The 19,482-nt window shown below is 44.2% G+C and overlaps 2 protein-coding genes across 2 annotated transcripts in view; one reads left to right on the top strand and one right to left on the bottom strand.

Annotated features, from left to right (window-relative positions):
• Positions 1–224: 224 nt before the first annotated feature.
• On the top strand, positions 225–18,883 carry CSRP2 (cysteine and glycine rich protein 2). Its single transcript, XM_042992804.1, has 6 exons — positions 225–333; positions 10,718–10,830; positions 13,729–13,897; positions 17,119–17,248; positions 17,939–18,032; positions 18,575–18,883. The coding sequence occupies exons 2-6, from the start codon at positions 10,719–10,721 to the stop codon at positions 18,649–18,651; spliced, it is 582 nt and encodes a 193-aa protein (XP_042848738.1). The 5' UTR covers positions 225–333; position 10,718; the 3' UTR covers positions 18,652–18,883.
• Positions 10,830–19,482, bottom strand: part of ZDHHC17 (zinc finger DHHC-type palmitoyltransferase 17) — a 103,900-nt gene continuing 95,247 nt past the window's right edge. Inside the window, exon 18 of the mRNA XM_042992803.1 lies at positions 10,830–10,899. Coding sequence (XP_042848737.1) covers positions 10,896–10,899 — 4 coding nt within the window. The 3' untranslated portion in view covers positions 10,830–10,895. The remainder of the gene's footprint in view (positions 10,900–19,482) is intronic.

Raw genomic sequence — 19,482 nt, 5'->3', positions numbered from 1 at the left:
GAGGGAGAGGGGTAAGGCCGGCGGAAGGGTCCCGGGACGTGGGAAGATGCCAGGCGAGCGGGAAACAGCAGGAAGAGGCGGGATTCTGCCCTTTGTCTCGTGGCCCCCTGCCTGAAGCCGCTCGGCAAGCAGCCCCCGCGCTAGACTCCCCCGGCCGTCCAGAGCCGGTCCGGGAAGAGGCCGGGTGCGGCGGGGCGGGGCGCGTAGGGCCACGCCCATCACGGAGTCTTTAAAAGGTGGGGGCTCTGGGTTAGCCGCTGTTCGCGGACTCGCGGAGCTTTCCCAGGGGTCTGGCCTTGCCGCGGGTGGTGCGTGGTCCTGCCTCCGACTCGAGTGAGTAACTGCAGTGGGGGCGCCTCCGCCCACCCCGGGGGAGGAAGGTTCCCACAGCCTCCCGGGCTCCTCGGGACGTCCTGCCGGCGCCCCCCCGCCCCCATCTCCGATATCCCCATCTCGATCCCCACTTGCCCTCCCCTCCGCCATTCTCCTCACCCCTGCCCCCCCGGTTCCCCCACCCCCCTTTCACACACACCTGCCCCGCTCCCCGTAGCCGCCCCGGCCCTGTCCTTGGATCCCAGGCCCTTCGGGCAGATAAATAATCGTGCGTGACCTCCCTACCAGTTGCTTCACACCGGTTTCTTTGGGAGAGGCGGGGCCGAGAGTTTCGCGTTGCTGCTATTCCGCCTTTTGGTAGCATTGGGCCCCCTCCTCCAGCAGCCGGTTTTCTTTCCAAGAAGAGGGTGGGGTGGGTTCCGAGTCTCGGGGTCTCCTCTGCCCGGAGGAGGTCTCCTCTGCCTCGCTGCGCTGAGGGCGACCTTACCAGGGGCTGGTTGGGAGTCCTGGGAGTGAGGTGGGGGCTTCCACAGCCCGCCGAGCCCAGGATCCTTCCCCTGCTGCGGTGCAGATTTCTGGCATCCCCATTGTTTAGTGGTCTCTGCCCACTAAGCACTGAACCTTAAATGTTGAAAGAACAGCAGTGAAACATCAGGTCGAGCTTTTTCCGGAACTTTCTACGATTCAGGTATAAACGGGAAAGCAAGAATGCTTGGTTGTGAAATTCTGCAACAGGTCCTGAAATCACATCCTGAGTTCCAAAGCTCCACGTAGGCAGTCCCTGGGGGAGGGGGTTTCTAAGCCGGGAGACACTTACCTTCCACCCCCTCTCTCAAGCCTGGACGTTTGTTGAAGGATATTTGTTTAATGGTTACCCAAAATGTGGTCCCTGTTTTATTTGCCATCAGCAGATTAAGCACATTGTCACCTTTAATATGCTTTCAATATGGATAATCTTTTAATTTGGGGTAGTATTTTTTTTTTAACTCAGGCAGTAAAAATGGTGTCATTGGTTCTTTTCTAATTAACCTGTTTTAAAGCTCTACTTACGAAATGACAAGAATTCAAATAGGACAATCACAAATTTGTCTCTAATTTGACTCAGATTTTTCAGGAAAGAGATGGGCGATGGATTAAATGAATCACATAACTTCAAAACTGTGTACCAAAACATAAGTGATTTTATGAAGTCCACCCTGGTCTCCCCTCACTATCCTTGGTCATTGCTGTCTCAGGTTGATTGCAGCTGGTACTTGATCAATATTTCTCAATGTTCTTTCTACTCTGGTGTCTAGTTTTCTTTGCTCTTTTAGAGTGAAAATTACAAGAGACAAGATCTGCATCTCATGAGTCTTTGAGACTCACAGTACTTGCCTGCGTGCCTTGAACACAGTTGGACCAGAGCCACTATTGGTTAATTGAATGAAGAAAGGAAGGAGTAAGATTGCAATTGTGGGGGACAAATATTTAATTGAACTCAGGCAGTAGGTAATATTAGCGAATTTGACTTAAGGTTTCGATTGCAAATTTTTAACGGTTGCTCCAAATGTATTCAAATACTGATTGATACAAATACCAATATGCTAAATACTATGATGAAAGCAATACTCATTGGAGATCTGATGAAACTGGCAATAACTTGGGTTTTGGCAAAATTGCATTTTATACCAAAACAGCAAGAATGTTGGCATATAGAATAGAGGGGGTGGCAATAAATGAGCTTTAGAAGCCTCAGTCCAGCCTCAACATTGCCACTAAATGGCCATGGAGATGTGGACATCTAATTGTTCTTCTCTGCCAGAAATAAGGTAAATCAGGAGAGCTGAGGAGAGCAAACCTCCTATGGAGAAGGAGTCCTGGCCTAGTGAAAACGACAGGACTAAAGCCAGCCATGCCCCAAGTCACATGCCAGTACTAGCACCCATTGGTTTGATGACCTTGGGCATCTTTACTGTGTGGTCTCAGTTACTTCATCTAATAAAATGGATGTAACAGCACCTATAACAGGGTTGTCATAAGGCACGTTGATTGTGATCCTTGTACAAAGCCCAGCTCAGCCAGGGAGAGGTTCCTTGTAATTGGACACTATTGTAAATTTTATTGAATATATAGGGAAATGGTCATCAGTGAAAGCCTCTTCCAGGAAGGCACTGATGCAGACTTACCAGTATCTATTAGGCCTTGCCATGAGGACAGGTTTCTTCCCTTTGCTGATATTCATTGGTTTCCTCAAGGTACCGTATTATTTCCTGGGCTGGTATTTGCATGGCATCCTTGGGGTTCTATTGGGTGGGGATCTCTAGACTCCCTTGGGGCCTTGATTACCCACAATTGTGATACTTAACTGTTTTTGTGTGGTGGACCCTTCTGGCAGTCTGGTGAAGCTTCCGAACTCCTTTTCAAAATGTTTTTAAGTGCATAAAATAAAGTATGTGGTACCAAGTTCATCAGTCCCTGCTATTTCAAGGAATCTGTGGTCCCAGTTTAAGTACCCTGACTTGGAGTTTTCTCAAACTGGATTATGGAAGAACCTGGCACAAGTTCTGATTGTTAAAAATTTTAAGTTTTGGGGGCGCCTGGGTGGCTTAGTCAGTTAAGCGTCCAACTCTTTCAGCTCGGGTCATGATCTCAGGGTTGTGAGATCAAACCCTGAGTTGGGCTCCATGCTGAGTGTGGAGCCTGCTTATGGATCCTCTCTCTCCCTCCCTCTCTCTGCATCTCCCCCGTGCTCACATGCGTGCTTGCCCTCTCTCTCAAAATAAAGTAAAAATTAAAAATTAAAAAAAATTTAAGTTTTTGTGTAAGTCAAGGGAAGAACCAAGTCAGGGGAGCAAGTACATTGTGAATCATTTGCAAAGGGTATCAGTTCTCCTTGCTCTTTTTTATTATCTCATTGTGCCAACAGTAACTACTAATTGTCCTTCACTAATGAAAAGAGGACAGATACCCTATAATACATTAGGGCCAAATACCTTCCCAGTTCACTACAGGAAAGAAGGTTTCATGGTGGCTTCATAGTACTTCTAAAAGAGAAAAGTGAAGAGAGAATTCAGTCTTCACATAGTACAGGAAATGCCCAATTTGAAAAGAACCTGTGCCAGAGCCTAGAAGTCACTTGAATTTTATTGGTGTTCATTTTTCAATTGAAATGGTAATTTTGCTTTGGTTTCACAGTTATGAGTCACTTGATCTCTATACCTCAGCTTCTCCAGCCATAAAATGGGTATAATGATAATGTCTACCTTAGCTGTTAGGAGGATTAACTAAGTTAACATAAGTAAACTACTTAATATAAGTAGCACATGTAGTAAGCGTCGGGGGATTTAATGGTAACGTTTGTGAAATAAACATTGTGCCTGTAATACAGGCAAAGAGCTTGTATTACATGAGTATTTGTGATTATTGTTACCTTTCACGTGGCAAGCGCTATTCTAAATGCTTTCCATATATTCTTTAATCTCAGAACTAGTTTATGATATAAATAAGCATTATCTCCATTTTTTAAAATCAGAAAAGCAGCAGATCAAATAACCAACCTAAGATCACTTGGCATATAAGTAGTAGTTTTGGCATATAAATCTCGGTCTGACTCCATGTAAAAATCACACCAACATTAAATTATTTGAATAATTAAATATCTTGTGGATTGCACAGATTGTGGATTGAGATGGCAGATGCTGGGGGTCGGTGACCAAATCTATAGCCTAGTTGCATTCTAATTACAGTATGTGATTTGGCAGGTAGTACTGAAATCTGTGTCAAGGATTTTGCTGTACTCCACGTTGAAGACATGAATGGAAACAGGATATGGAATTAGTAATTAATGGTGGCGCTGAGGTGAACACAGGACAACTTACTGGAGAGAAGGGCGGATTTCTCTGTAGCGAGGATAGACTTAGGGCAGCAGAGAGGAGTGACAGAGAGCTTTCTGGTCGAAAGTAGCAGTTTGGGGGTGAGCCAGGCACAGAGAGGACACTCACTAACCGGTAGCTGGAGGGTTGAAGATTGGTCAGAGAGGAAGGCGTTCCTGTGCACAAGTAATTTGGTAACCAAAGGACTGATAATTCTCAGGTGATCTGAATGGTCTCAACCCTTCAATCAGATATGGGAGTTTGGGGAAGAGATTGTGGTTCTGGAGTTGAACAGGAGTGGGTTGAGCCGGGCTTTGGGTGTTTGGAGGTCATTGACCTCAGCAAGTCACCTAACGGCCGACCTTCTGGTAGCCATATTCAGGCCCAGCAGCGCTGCTGAAGGAAGAGGAAGCCGGCGTCTGTGCAGCGCAGGCTCTTTGCCAGGTACTTCACAAACGGTATCTCGTGAAATCCTCCAACCACCTGACGAGCGTTCTCATCCGTTTCCAAGGTGCAGCTGAGGATGTCGAAGTTAAAGAAGTTGGCCAAGATCACAGAGCCAGTAACAGACTTTCAGCCTTCTATCTCCACGCTCTTTCTCTTATACTAGGAACATGTTAGAGGTGGCACATGCAATGCATTTTCCGTGGCAGACGTTATTAATCACAGTCGTCTTTAATGCAGAATCTTGAACGTAGTTCCAGGAGCCCACTGTGAGCAAATCTATGAGATGAAACTGTTTTTGCCATCCCTGAGACCTTGCGGACTTCCCGAATCCCTTTCTACCTGCTTCTGTGTCATGGCTTCTACCGTATTGCCTTTGTTCATGTCATGCTAGCACCAAAGCAGGACCTCCTGAGGAACAGGCACCCTTCCTTAGGACCAGCTATTTTAGCCTCAGTTCCTAACCCAGGATGTGGCTTACAGAGTGCGGAATTAATACATTTGGACGAAATCTCCATGCAGTAAAGCATTGTACAGTGGTTATTAGCTGCCCTTACCCTAGAAGAATTACTTGAGATACAGGAAAGGAATTCGGATTTAGCTGGATGAGGGAGGGCAGGAAGTCAGTTGCCCTGATGGGGAGAGGCAGGGGGATTAGGGGTATAATGAAGGAATGGCTATCTGAGATGTGTAGATGGGGATTCATAACAAAACATCATCTCTTGAGTATGTTGAGTATATCATTCTACACAGACTGCCTCCGATAAGCATTTCTTCAACCTATTCTCTTAACTCTGTAACAAAGGCACATTATCCTCCTTTTACATATGAGGGAAATGAGACTGTGTTGACTCCGAAAGCCATGCTTTTAATGGACTCTTAGGCCGAGCTGTCTTGAAGTCGTGGCTTTGGTAGAAGGAGCCAAATGGAACATGTAGCTCATCACTAACATATAAAGTCTGTGCTTGGCTCAGTGGTATTCACTTAGATAAGGGAAGTAGACTAACCAGATTGTTTGGTAAGCAGAAGGAAAAATTTTTAGAATGGGCACGGAGTGGAGCTCAATTTCCAATTAACTACTACTCTCAAACTCTGGCTCTGTTAAAAAATCATTGTAATTCGGGACAGTGCTACTAATTTACATATTCTTTAACTAGCGACCCCTCTCCATGTGTCTCAAGATGAAACTGGTTTATAATGAATTCTCCCTTTCTGGAAATTGGATTCTAGCCAGATTCCAGTGTCCTAACAAAACCCTGTATGTAATAATAAAATGTCAAAGCTTCTGGAAGTATTTAGAATTCGGGTTTATAGACGGATTCATTCCAAACCTTTGGTATCAGAGCGAGTGACTGAAACTGTGAGTGGCGACATGTAGAGTCTAGATTCAGGGATTCAAGACATTCAGAATCTAAAAGAAGATGGTAAATGCAGAACAGGTAGTGTGAGAACGATCTGTGTGGCCACTTTGCGGTTCTTGCCGGTTATCTGGAGAATGAGGTAACTTGACCACAAGTGACTCAGATTTAGACGACAGTAATTTTCTCCTAGGGGTAAGTCTTATGAAATTCTGGGTGGTGTCTTTGCCTGGGGAGAAGCAGCAAAGAGAAATCGCATACAGGTGTTCAGATGTAAACCAAGCCTTTTAATCTAACACAGTGCCCCAGTATTAGAACTCTTTCAGACACTGAAAAACAAAGAGTGGACTGAGAAACCGAGAATAAGCCTGTTTGGCCTCTTTGGCGAGATATGTGTAAAGTGGGATTTCTTTTCTCCTCTCACCATTCTGTAAATTAATGCATAGGGTTGGGGAGAGGCACGTAGCCCAGACTGCAGAGTGCAAATCCAGTCTGCTGTGATTAATGTCAGCTGTTGTGGAGTAGTACGGCCAAAGGCCTGTAGGGAACGTGAAGCTTTAGAATTTTTTTCTGTGCAAAGCAATGCCAAGAGTGACAGAAATGGAAGATCATCACACTTCCTCCTGCCAAATTCAGGGAACGTCCACAGGGGTTCACCCCAAAAGTGTAAATTTGAACTTCATTTCTTAGTCACCATAAATGGAACTATCATTGTCTGCAGTGCGTATTAACATCCCAGAAGAAGGTTTATGAGTGACTAACCAGCTAAGTTTTTTCTTTACCCTGTTTTTTTGCTCTGAGCTCTGTTCTTCCGTAGGCGCCAGCCAGTGGGTTTTCCTACTGGAGTACTCCTGGCAGGATGGACAGTTAGGAGATGCCCCTCCATTTTCAAGCAAACAGTTAACTGGACAGCTGCCGCTACATTTGTTTACCCCCTTTTGTCTTCACAGTATCTCCACTGGTTAGAGAGGGCTGCCTTTCCCTATTCTACAGACGAGAAAACTAAGCCCAAGGTTGCACAACCATCTTAAGTAACATCTTAAATACTGGATCTATCCAAACCAACCTTCCTCCTTCCCTCCCTTCTTTCCATTATGAAATATTTCAGACATACAAAGTAGAGAATAATAGAAGGAACGCCCAACTACCCAGTATCCAACATAAAAAAATAAAGATTACTCCAGCTGAAGCTTTGTGAGGATGCTCTTTCTATTACACCATGTGCTTGGACCACAGAGAGGGCTAGTCAGAAATCCTTAGGAAAGCCTTGAAACTGGATGGAAATTTTGAAAAGTTGATGACTTGGCAATTTTACGTAGGATCAAAAAATGTGACAAAGGGAAGTAGACCAGTGCTACCTTTGTCTTGATAAGCATAAAATCGAATTGGGAATTGTACAATTTAAAAAAGGAAGAATTCTTTAAAACAACAGACATTATTTTGATAGGTGCCAAGCACTCTGGTACATGGTATGGGGAATACAGAAATGTGGTCCCCACCCTAGAGGGGAAAAAGCTTTTAACATAGTAAGCTGAATGTTGTAGTACTTTGATGGGTATTTCCTGAAAAGATGACACATTTGGCTGGTGTGGCCTGTGCAGTAGAAATCAGACTTGACTTACAATAAGTGAATTTAAGTAACTGTGAATTACATAAAGAAAGGAAAGACCTTCTTCCCTGTTTAAAAGTCCAAGCTGCTCTTTAATAGGGAATAACAAAGTGATGAGTTAGTTTTTGAAAAAAGTATTTTTAAATGGTATTCAGAGATAACCCAAGATGGCATTAGTCTTCATAGAAATCTGGTTCCTTATTGGTGATAGCTCCAAAGTAAACAGGTGGGAAAATGTAAGCCACTAGGTTGATATTAAATAGTATAGTTTCTAATAGGATGAGAAATGCCTTGACAGTAACAGATTATGTTAGAAGCCAGCTGGGCTGTTGATGCTGGGATCCAATTTTAGGTAGTAATTAATTGTAAGGTCATTACCTACAAGCCAGGGCTGGGTTTTAGGTTTCCTCCAGAATCATAAGGGTACTTCCAGCAGATGTCTGTGGCATCCATGAACATTCCAGAACTCTGGTAACTTTGGAGCCGGGGGGCAAAGTCAGAATCACTAATTGCACTTTAGACTCAAGCCAGTGCAGGCTGTTGGAGCCAAGGCTTTGTGTCTGAGGTTTTACAGTCAGGCTCAAATTTCACTGTGGATTTAAACATTGGAGCACCTGTCTCCAGGGAAGGGAATAAAAGATTTATGCAACTACTATAGGAAAGCTTGCAGATTTATCCCATTGCTGCTAGCTGTTGATCCTCTGTGGATGCCTTCACAGTAGCCTGTTACCTTCATGGACCCTCAGAATCACCTTGGTCCTGTCTGAATAAGGAAGTAGGCTTTTTGCAAGTTGAGACCAACAGTTTAGTGATAACTAGTCATATTAGTCAGGTCTGTGTGTTTTTCAAGGAACAGGAGCTCCATCTCAGAATGACTTTGAAAAGGCAATGTACTGGCTCATGTAATGTCTATAGGATAAGACAAGACACAGCTGAAAAGTGTCTAAACCTAGTCTCTCCATCTCTCTTCTTCTGGGCCAGCTTCATTCTTAGGTTCCTTTCTTCCAGTGGCTAGGCAGCTGCTAGCAGCTCCACCCCTACATCCACATAGCCCTGGGTTTAACTTTCACTGAACTGCCTTAGGGTCGTGTGCTCATTCCCACACCAGACACTGTGATGGGTGGCAGGCAGGGGGGGGATGCAGTGACCTCATTGTCATGACCGAGTCACATGCCCAGCCCCGGAGTTGAGGGTACGGTCAACACCCTCTAAACAAGTACTTCTCAAACTATCTGGTAAAGGACCATTTTTGTTTAATTTCCAAGCACAGATTCTCTGCTTCTATGCTATTCCGTAAGGTGAGTCCACTGATCATGCTCTTGATTGTTGTGGCATAAAATTGTATAAAGTTTCTGAACTCTCACCTGCATTTCATCTTGAACTGGTACCAGATGTGGTGGACCATCACAAGGAGACTACATTTTAATAAGTACGTCCTAACCCACATGGACTAAGAAAGAGATGGTTACTTGCCTGGAGAACATCTGGGGGAAAGTGTTACAAGAGGGTCAAGAGAATGCTGTATCCCAGAAATGTGCCCAACACAGTGATTAATTCTGTAAAACTTGCTTTTAGAAAGACCTCATCTCAGTGTCAAGGAAGTCACTGGGTTCTGGATTGTTTAATGCTGTAGGCTGGGCAGGAGGATGGGAATTGACCGCCTTCCTTTTTATTTTAAGGATTGAAGATTCTTCCATCTATTTGCTTAGCAGCCCTCCTCTTCCCTTATGTAGCTAGCCAAGTCTGAGTTAGCAAGGGGGTCTCCACTTTCTCAACCAGCTATTTTCTAGAGAGGTGTGCATCTCATCTAAGGAGACTGAACAACCAAGGGCTACAAATACCACTCACAGAAGAGAAGTGTGAGAATGAGGCTGGAGAAGAAAGAAATTCTCACTGTGTTTTTAGATACCACTTGGGGCAGGGCAGGGCACCATCCTTGAAGGACAACTTTCTGTACTGCTAAGGCACCTGAGTACGTTGGCCATTCAGAAGTAGGCATTTGAAACCGCGGCCAGGTAGGCCAGTTCATTGAGAAGAGAGGTTAGAACATGTTGGCCCCACAACACAGCAGGATTTAAGCTTGTAGCACTACCCCAGAGTCAGGCCAACTGCAGACGTGCTCAAAAGACAATTCACCTCGCCGGGAAGGGAACTTGGTAGTATATTCTCTATGGACTGACAGGCCTATCGAAGAGGGGAAAAACTACTACTGGCTGGGCTAGAGGACCTGGGGGTTAGTGAAGCACAGAAACCTAAATCGTAGCCATCCCAATGGAAGTTTGTTGTGGTTACAGCCGGGGCTCCATGCACACAGTTCTTCCAGTCACAGACACAACTATTTACACTGTCATCTTGCATAACTTCAGCAGACACAGATAAGACTAGTTCTTGCGGGGCAATACAACACTCTGTTCATCCCTCGAAAGTGGCAGAGCTCTTGTAGATTGTGTTAAGAATTCGACGTTGTTAGGGGCACCTGGGTGGCTCAGTCGGTTAAGCGTCCGACTTCGGCTCAGGTCATGATCTCACGGTCTGTAAGTTTGAGCCCCGCGTTGGGCTCTGTGCTGACAGCTCAGAGCCTGGAGCCTGCTTTGGATTCTGTGTCTCCCTCTCTCTGCCCCTCCCCCGCTCATGCTCTGTCTCTCTGTCAAAAATAAACATTAAAAAAAAAATCGGCGGTGTTACAACGAAGTGAACACATGATAAAGACCTCCACCTGGGTACATGTTCTTCAGCTGAGTTTTCAGAACCCATCCTTAAGGTGGGGGTGTCGGGGACGGACAGTGTTTGCCTTTCCACTCCCACACTTCTTTCTCAACCCTCATGCTTCTGGTGGCATAGTTTTGTTTTGTGCCTGGCGACCTGTACTGTTCTACTGAATGCAGGTCCTTTGTCCTGTAGGGAAAAAAAACTTGCGCGTGACAAGTCAGAGTTTGCTAAGGAAAGAGCTGCAATTTGGAAGATGAGGCGATTTTGGAGGAACGCAGGGCTTTAAAGACGTGGTTAGAGCAGTTCTTAGACAAAATCTGCAGCTGGCCCTGGGGTTTAAACAGCCCTCCCGGGAGCTTGGCAGGCATCTCGTCTCGTGTGGGGACATTCTAATGAGTCCTTTATTCCTGCAGAATGCCCGTGTGGGGAGGTGGAAACAAGTGCGGGGCGTGTGGGAGGACCGTGTACCACGCAGAAGAGGTGCAGTGTGATGGGAGAAGCTTCCACCGCTGCTGCTTTCTGTGCAGTAAGTATCTTCCAGGGCTCGATCTTCGACAATGAATGGGTTGTAATGAATGTAAAAGCTTCAGTTTACCTATTTAAGGAAAAACATTGTGGTTTTGTTAACAAAGATTTTTTTTTTTAATGTTTACTTATTTATTTTGAGAGAGAGCATGAGTGGGGCCAGGGGGTGGTGCTGAGAGAGAGAAGGAGAGAATCCCAAGCAGTCTCCATGCTGTCGGCGGGGCTCGATCCAATGCAGTGTGAGATCATGACCTGAGCTGAAATCAAGAGTTGGATGCTCAACCGACTGAGTCACCCAGGCGCCCCACAGAGATGATTCTAGAAGCTTAGGTGGTTTCTGCCTATCTGTCCTTGACATCGTGAACGCTCAGCCTAGCAGCAAGGACGGCAGGGTTGACCTGTGGCATGTGGCCGTACTATGTCCCCGCGGCTTTTAGCCTCCACTGGGCCTTTACTGTACTGTACTTGTTCTCACGTCCATTCCCCTGCTTCACTGAGAGCTCAGTGCTGTTTATAGTCTGGCACTTGGCACAGTTTCTGGTGCGTTGTAAGGGCTGGGCTCTCATTTCTGAATGAACGGTTTGCTCCTCCTCATCCACCCCAGCTTTCTCTTTGGCAGGGGCCTTTCTCTTTGAAACGTATTTGCTTGTTTCTTGGCATACTACTGGTTGAAATCAAATGTCTAGAAGCTACATTTCCATCTTCTCTGGTCATGAAAATTCAGTTATTTCTGGGTTATTGATATCCTAATTGAGAGAAAGGAGCTTAGGATGTGAAAATGCCATCAAGGCAAGTTGAGAATTACTACTGTTTAAAGATGGAAGATTATCAGTGTCTGATACAGACAAGAAAGAGGACATAAAACACACGTCTGTGCTCGAAAGACTGTACACAGTGGGCAGTAAGAGAAACAGAACCGGACACAGGGCCCCTCCCCCTGCAGACTGTAGTGATAACTAAGTGTTCAGTTTCAAGCAGTAGAGAAGCCACTTCGGAAAGCTCTTTGTTAATCATCATCTTCTGATTCAAAGGACAAATTTTCTTTGATGAAGGATTTGTTACATGAGGACCACCCCCCCGTACATGCAGATACTTGCTGTATCTATAGTACCATATAGTGAAAATTATTGCTAGAAACTGCATATATTAAATATGTTGGGTTACGTTAAGAAATAATCTCCAGAAAAACCTCTCTCAAATTTTAGTTGCCCTTTTCTCTTTAGGCACCAGCATTCAACATGTTGGGACCTTTTTATGGTGTAATTGCTTTGCAGGCAACGAGAAACAGACAGCAGAAAGTCGCAGTTAAAGAATAAAAATCCAACATATGTTTACTGTGTATGCCCCCATAATAGCTACCATTTCTTGGAACTGGTTTCACCATTTCTTCTCTTAGAAGTTTTTTTTTTTTTTTTTAAGGAATCTGTTTTTCAGCAGGTTTGAAACCAAGAGTACATGAACAAAAGGGGAAATACAGATACTTTAGACATTGTTCTTAGTTTCATCTAGGTTAAGCCAGGATAGTCTCTCCACCATAATAAACTCACTGTTTCCCCAATGTCAACTTCTTTACTGGCAATTTTACTGTTACTTCCTAGTATCTGTCTTTGCTGACTAACGTCTTTTAAGGATATAATTCAGAACAGTTTGCAAACTTAGAATTTTACTGTAGAGAATAGAGAATGAGGATGAAGGGAAGGATGGTCATATAGTAAAATTTTCATAAAATTGCTTTAAGAACTCTGTGGTCTTTGAAACAGTTTTTGTATTTTGATTTTTTCTCTTAAGGGTGTTTATTCTCCTGTAATGTGTGGTTTTAGGTTACCTGTGTCTTTCAGCAAACACATTTCAGTTCTTGAGCCTCAACAGCAAGGTTCCAGAGCAGATGATGTCATTCTGTTCCACCAGAGAAAGTGTTAGGCTAATAGAAGCTTCCTAATTGTAACTGTTTTACACCAGCCAGTCGCCGTTCCCTGCTGTCCTTCTTTTCTTCCTCCTTTTATTTCCCTCCCCCTACCCTTTTAAGTAGGAGGGAGGAAAAATCCCCCTTTCTACTAACTTCGGATTTCCAGCTGCCCAGTACGTTCCCTCACAGTTTTGTGTGTGTGTGTTTTCCAAGCTTAACTGAAGTTTTAGAAAGTGAAATAATGTCTGGGTAAAACATGATGACATTTGGCAGTTTTATGAAGTGGGATCCGTGGAAATGTCTTGTGGCAAGAAAACCATCAAGAAAGAATGCATTCTCCTTTGGGACAGAAGGGAAACACAAATGCAGACTTGAAACCACTTTGCGATTTTCAGACCTACTCATCACTGCTGGAGAAGCCGGTGGCGAGATGAAAGAATAATAGGTTATCCCCTCCGGACTCATGAGGAAAACTGGAATTCTGGAGTTAAAGCCGTTTTTATGCCAGGGGGTGCTCTTCAGGGGAGGGCTACAGAGCCAGCCCCCACAGGGCACTCAGCCACTCTTTTGATCTTTGTTAGGTTGTGCTTTGGCACCACTAGGGTGAAGAGGTGGAAGACTGTGCTGAGGGTTGGAGCAAGCGTTAGTTTTGTTCCTTTTGTTCATGTAATTCTAGCCGTGTAATTCTCTGAAACCCCTCCGTCCTGCCAGAGAGGCCAAGCCTATTGAAAAGTCTGAGGCTTCAGGATGTTAAAATTCTGATACATTTCTGAAACAACACCCTTCCTATCCATGGAGAAAGGCAAATCGTCCTCAGCTGTAGCCGACCCAGTCCAGATGCTGTCCCATGGCTTTTGGGAAACCACAGGGGAAATAGGAACGTGAGAGAGCCTGTGCCTTTCCCATTTGTAGACCATGTGTCAGGGCCACCACTGCTCTTAGGGAAATGGCATCTCTGGCATGTTTCTAAAGGTCTCACTCGTTCCTCCTCAGTGGTTTGCAGGAAGAATTTAGATAGCACCACAGTGGCAATTCACGATGAAGAGATCTACTGCAAATCCTGCTATGGAAAGAAGTATGGGCCCAAAGGCTATGGTTATGGCCAGGGCGCTGGCACGCTCAACATGGACCGGGGTGAGAGGCTGGGCATCAAGCCAGAGAGGTGAGTTAGGATCGCGTTTCTTACCTTCAGAATGGAGTTATAACAATTAATGTTGCTTGGTGAAATAGCAGTCTGGGACAGATTTTAGCTTAAAATAAGCAAACAAAAGACTCTTGGTTTTCATGTATCAACTAATGACTATTCTTTAAGCTTGAAATGGACAGTTTGGGACCTAATAGAATTCTTATTGATTATTCCAGTGATTTCTAGTCTTGGTTTTGGGCCATGCTCCAGTGTATCAAGGACTCATGTTCTCAAAAGCACATGGTTTACATTTACTTCCATTTCACAGTGTTTTGGAGACCAGATGTCATGAAATCAAGTGATACAGAAATGTAGTGTCTGAATCATGAGACACATTTCTCATGTGCAGTTAAGCAAGGAAAAATTCTCAGTCACTCCTTCCATGTAAGAATATTTCACCAAGAAATTACTTTTCTCGAACTTACAAAGTCTTACTTCAAATTGAAATTGTTTTTGATTCGCTGAGACATTAGTATTAAAATTTAAAGGTTCCAGTGCCAAAATAGCAAGGTACTAAGTCTGCTAAACTTCATTTAGTATTTTATGTTCAGGCTACATAATTTCTTCATTTGGAATTTCCTCTTAATTCCTGTTTTTGACCGATTAATTCTCTCATTTGAACTTCACATTTTTCACATCCGTTTTATATCGAAGAGGCCAAAATGGGTGTGATACTCCAATAAAGTGGTCTTTTCTTGGACAAGACCGTTAATCATGCCCCGTGTGCTGGACACCCTGCAATATTAACACGTCACCTCACATAATCCTCACGACAGCCTTACAGGGTAGGGTTTCCCATCTTACTCAACAAGTGTAGACAATGAAATATTAAGCTATTTCCTAAAGTCGCATTGCTAGCTAATTGCAGGGCCTGGAACTTAACCTAGTGTAACTCCAAAGCTTAGCACGGTGCATTGTGGTATGCCTGAAATAATACTTGAGTGCCTGCTGTCTGCTGAACATTTATATTCATTTTACATAATCCTTACAGTAACTCTGGGGGTTTAGATACCTTGTCCCTATTTTATAGACAGGACACTAAGGCTCAGGTCACACAAGTAAGTGACACAGCCAGGATTTGACCGCATGCCCATTTGGCTCCCAAACCTGCGCTCTTTCCACTGCACTGAGGCCCACCTGTCTGTTCTTTGGGTTTTTTCCACAGAGTTTCCCAGCCATGGTGCCTTGCCAACCAGCTGTACAAGGGCTGGCTCGTCCGTTGTTATGCGCCATCACTTGTAGGAGCCCAGCTTACCTTGGTCTTTGTTGAAGTTCATTGTGCTTGTTCTGCTCTCCTTTTCCAGCTTGTTAAAATCCTTTCTCGTTTTCTAAGATTTCTTTCAAATCTTTCAAAAACACACATATCTATATACCTCCCTCCACACCACCCCCCCTCAAGCCAAGTTCATCCATAACCCAAAAGTTAAGTCCGTGATTGCGGCTACAGTTTTAAAGTCACAAAGGGCAGCAGTGGACCCACTTCTTTACCTCCTGCTGCTCCATCTTGTCCAATAGCTGGTCAGCCCTCTGTGCTGGCCTGTTGATCTGTGCCCTTGCCTCTTCTCCTTTTTAGCCTGGCCACCTACTAGGGCCAGATGTAGAGACTTCCTTTTCCAGAAGCCTCTCTGCTCTTAATGACTGACCTCTGGGAGCACCTGTGGTCTGGAGCACCCTGGTGGGATGTAGTAACGATATAACATATGGGGACCATATTATCTTCACAGGAGTCTCCCGGAGAGGCAGCACTGTGTGGGCAGAACATTTCACTGAGGCAGAACTGTCAGTTCAGACTCACCAATTTTCTAATTCTGTAGCTCTTCACGTTATTTACTGTCTGAGCCCCTATTTCTTCATTTCTCGTGAGGTTAACAACTATACACACCCTACGATGTCATTAGCAGGGAGATGGGAGATAATCTACATTAAGTTCTTGTTAACATAATATTTTGGATATTTTTTTGGGGAAACTCCTAACTCCAAATGTTGGATATCATTGTGAATAGCTATCAAAAATCACTCTCCAAAGGAAGTACCTATAGTAGGTTGTACAGTTTTTTAAAAATATTCGTACATTAGGGGCAACTGGAAACACCAATGCTTGCATCAGTACTGTGAATTGGTATTTGTTGTTTAGAATAAAATTTCCAGCGGCCATAGCAAACATGACTCCAGAAATGCTATATGTTTGCCACCTCATGTGAAAGTACAGAAAACAGATGATAAAACATGGATACACTGGAGATGAAGAAATGGAAGATACCGGGGAGGAGTTTGAATCCTTTGTTTTATGAAAAGGCAGTATTTCTAAACTAACATTTTATTTTCTATAAGTATGTAACTTAAACTAGAGTCAGGAAAGAAAACTTTTTCCAACAGGAAAAATGGGACACTTGTACCATTTGCTGAGCTAACTGCTGCTGTCCTCTTATCTGCTTGACTGACTTACAAGGCTTGAGAGGGGCCTTTAAATCTTCTCAGAGCCCAGAATGGTATTCTGCACTGTAGGTACATCTACATATTGAAGGGGAATTAAAGCGAGAAGTTACCCAGTGACTTGAAAATAAGTGACAAAAATTACAATATCCACAGAAAAAGCAAACATCATACAGTAATAGGCAAACCTTCTACAGCATTTTTCCATGAAGCTAAGTAGCTTATTCACACTTTTCCCCACTTAACGTATATTAGGAAATTAATCTGTAAGTAATGCTTAACGTTCTTAATTCTACCTGAGTCCACTGACCTATCTGCAGAAACTTTTAACTGCTTAGGCTAACAGTGATTTTTCAGACTCTGGTAAAGTAAAAAACTCCCTGTGATTCCAGTGGTAATATGAACAATGATATGAATATGGGGTAAAAATATGTCCAGTGTATGTTTTTATAAAGCATAGCATAATTGTTTCATAGAGGCCAGCACCGGGGATTCAAGGAATTCTGTTTAGACTCACAGAGACAGGTTTTTAAGTTTGGGGCTTCGTCTGTTTATGGCAGTAATGAGCCCATAAATAGGTTAAAGTACCAGCCGGCCAGCACCTGAGACACAGTTCTTCTTTCCCCTGGATGTAGTTCAGTGAGGGCCTCTGGCCGTGAGACAAGACAGCAGTTAAGTCCCAGCGTCCGGTTGTGCCTGTCTTGTGGGCTTATTAATTAGAATGGGCCCTTCGGTAAATCCTAGTTTTTCCCCCTTTCTTCAAGTGTTCAACCTCATAGGCCTACAACAAATCCAAACACTTCTAAATTTGCTCAGAAGTATGGAGGTGCTGAGAAGTGTTCCCGATGTGGGGATTCCGTGTATGCTGCTGAGAAGATAATCGGAGCTGGAAAGGTAAAGTGCTGTCTTGAGTTAGCAGCAGTGAATGACTCCTCTCTCCTCCCTTTCTCTCCCGTCCCCCTCACATCCCCTTCAGGTGTGCTGTCTTATATAAATACATTAATGCCCTGGATTCAAATTTTTCTTAGATTTCCATCTGAATCATAAACTTGTTGAAGCGATGCCCTTACTTGACAAATCACATCTATGTTTGAAAGAAACTTGTTTTCATAAGGGGCGCTCCTGAAGGATGTTAAAGGCAGACTGTTAACAAATCTGCACTCTGCAGGTTATTCCATGTAGTGGGAAACCAGAGTTGGGACTCCTGATGCTAATCTGAGGTGTACTTCTGAGCAAATTACTTAACCACTTCACCTCTTCCAGCTGCAATGCTCTCAGCCATAAAAGAGGCAGTCTTTAAAGGAGCGCATTGTGTTTGCGGTGAGATCTGAGACGGCTCTTGGGGAGATGGCCCTTGGCTGGTACCGCCCGTGTCTTCTGTAAATGAAGTTTGAACCCAGCCCTGGTGTAGGTGGCCAACACCCTGTGTAGACACAGGGAGGTCCAGTTCCAGGCTTTTTGTTGGAGTTGAAGCACAGCAGTCAGGAGTATGCGTTGGGTTGACGTTTGCGAGCCACTTGCCAAAGTGTCTACACTGTACTGCAAGAAACCACCCTCTCAGACTTACTCAGTTGTCTCTTCCAGCCCTGGCACAAAAACTGTTTCCGGTGTGCCAAGTGTGGGAAGAGTCTTGAATCAACAACTCTGACTGAGAAAGAAGGCGAAATCTATTGTAAAGGTAAAATTAATTTCCATTATTGCTGTGCATCTGAATATCCCACCCTGGTTAAGGAAATTTCACCAGCATACAAGAAAAAGAAAGTACTGTGACAGTGGGGAGAGGAATTGGGAAGGAAAGCAAGGGATTGCCACTGGCTATTTGAAAATAAAGGATCTAGAGATGCTCACAGATAACAGAGATAACTTGAGACAATAAAATTGACTGTCATTTAAAATTCCCCCGACAAATAAGATAAAAACCTCACTGAAACACTGTATGTTTCCAGCAAAGCATATGAATGTATGAAGGTAACAACAGACAAACACGTAACTTGCCCGGCCCGATTTGTATGCTTGTAACTCCAGTGGGTCAGAATGTTTGGACTCACCTTTGCAACTCTCAGATACTTGCTACGTGGCTCATTTTATATCTTAAATAAGTTGAACTGTTTTGGGCATGGCAAACCATTTCTTTTTTAACTTACAGGGGTTTGTCATTTTGTGGGTCTTAATGCTAGCAAAGCTTAATGGACCTTCTGCTAATTCTCTTTCCTTTTTTAGGATGCTACGCAAAGAACTTTGGGCCCAAGGGATTTGGCTATGGCCAAGGAGCAGGAGCCCTTGTTCATGCTCAGTAAAGGCATGACCCTGAGCTGACATCAAACGCGGAAAGTCTCTACATGGCCTAGGCACAGATAATCTAACACTAAACTACTGTGAAATCCTGCCGGCACTTACGTACTGTCTGTTGCCCCGTACACGGATAGGCTGGCTGACTAGTGGGAAGAGAGCACTGTACCCCTTTGCTTTTTATTCCTCGGCATTTTCAAGAAGTGTTTCTTTTACATTTTAAATAAAACTTCAGCTGGATTCAGGTGCTCAGTGTCGTTCACGTTTTGGAGGAGCAGCTGTGATTTCAGTTGGCGGAAAATCACTTGGGTCCCTACCTGTACTTTAGTGGTTAGAATCCACCCTGTTATGCAGCTGACCGACTAGGCTAATGTTTGCATCACAGCTGTTGGAGAAGATCTCTTTTAACCTGGTCAGGGTTGCTTGGCAACCGATTCCAGCTCTTGAGAGATGGTCGGGCAGCATCCCCCACCCACCTGCCCGCCCCGCTCTAGCTGGTGGTTATTCTCCTTAAACAACCTGCATTAGAATCACCAAGGAGTATTAAAAAGCAGATTCCCAGGCCCTACAGAAGCAGACTCTAGAGGTGGGGCCATAGAAGCCATTCTAATAAGCTCAGAAAGGCACAAGGACCCAGGGTGGTGGGCACAGTTAAACAAAACACTGAAATATTTAATTCATCTAAGTCTAAAGATCATTACAAACAGCTACCTACAGACAACTACAGAACCTGAGGCTTGGTGTGACATTTTTTAGACTCCACTCTGACCTGATACATGGTAACTTACTAAATCCTGGAAACTGAAGTGATTTCCTCAAACATTTCAATCCTGCATAAG

Source organism: Panthera tigris, chromosome B4 (genome assembly GCF_018350195.1).
Source record: "Panthera tigris isolate Pti1 chromosome B4, P.tigris_Pti1_mat1.1, whole genome shotgun sequence".
Lineage (NCBI taxonomy): Eukaryota > Metazoa > Chordata > Mammalia > Carnivora > Felidae > Panthera > Panthera tigris.
The sequence above is the reverse complement of the archived record's forward strand: the minus strand, read 5'-3'. Positions and strand labels throughout refer to the sequence as shown.

Bases quoted from the DNA above. Each gene is read 5' to 3' on its own strand.
- CSRP2 (XM_042992804.1), top strand. From the start codon at position 10,719: ATGCCCGTGTGGGGAGGTGGAAACAAGTGCGGGGCGTGTGGGAGGACC. The intron at 13,898-17,118 runs GTGAGTTAGGAT...CCTTTCTTCAAG, and splicing joins CTGGGCATCAAGCCAGAGAG to TGTTCAACCTCATAGGCCTA. The intron at 18,033-18,574 runs GTAAAATTAATT...TTCCTTTTTTAG, and splicing joins AGGCGAAATCTATTGTAAAG to GATGCTACGCAAAGAACTTT.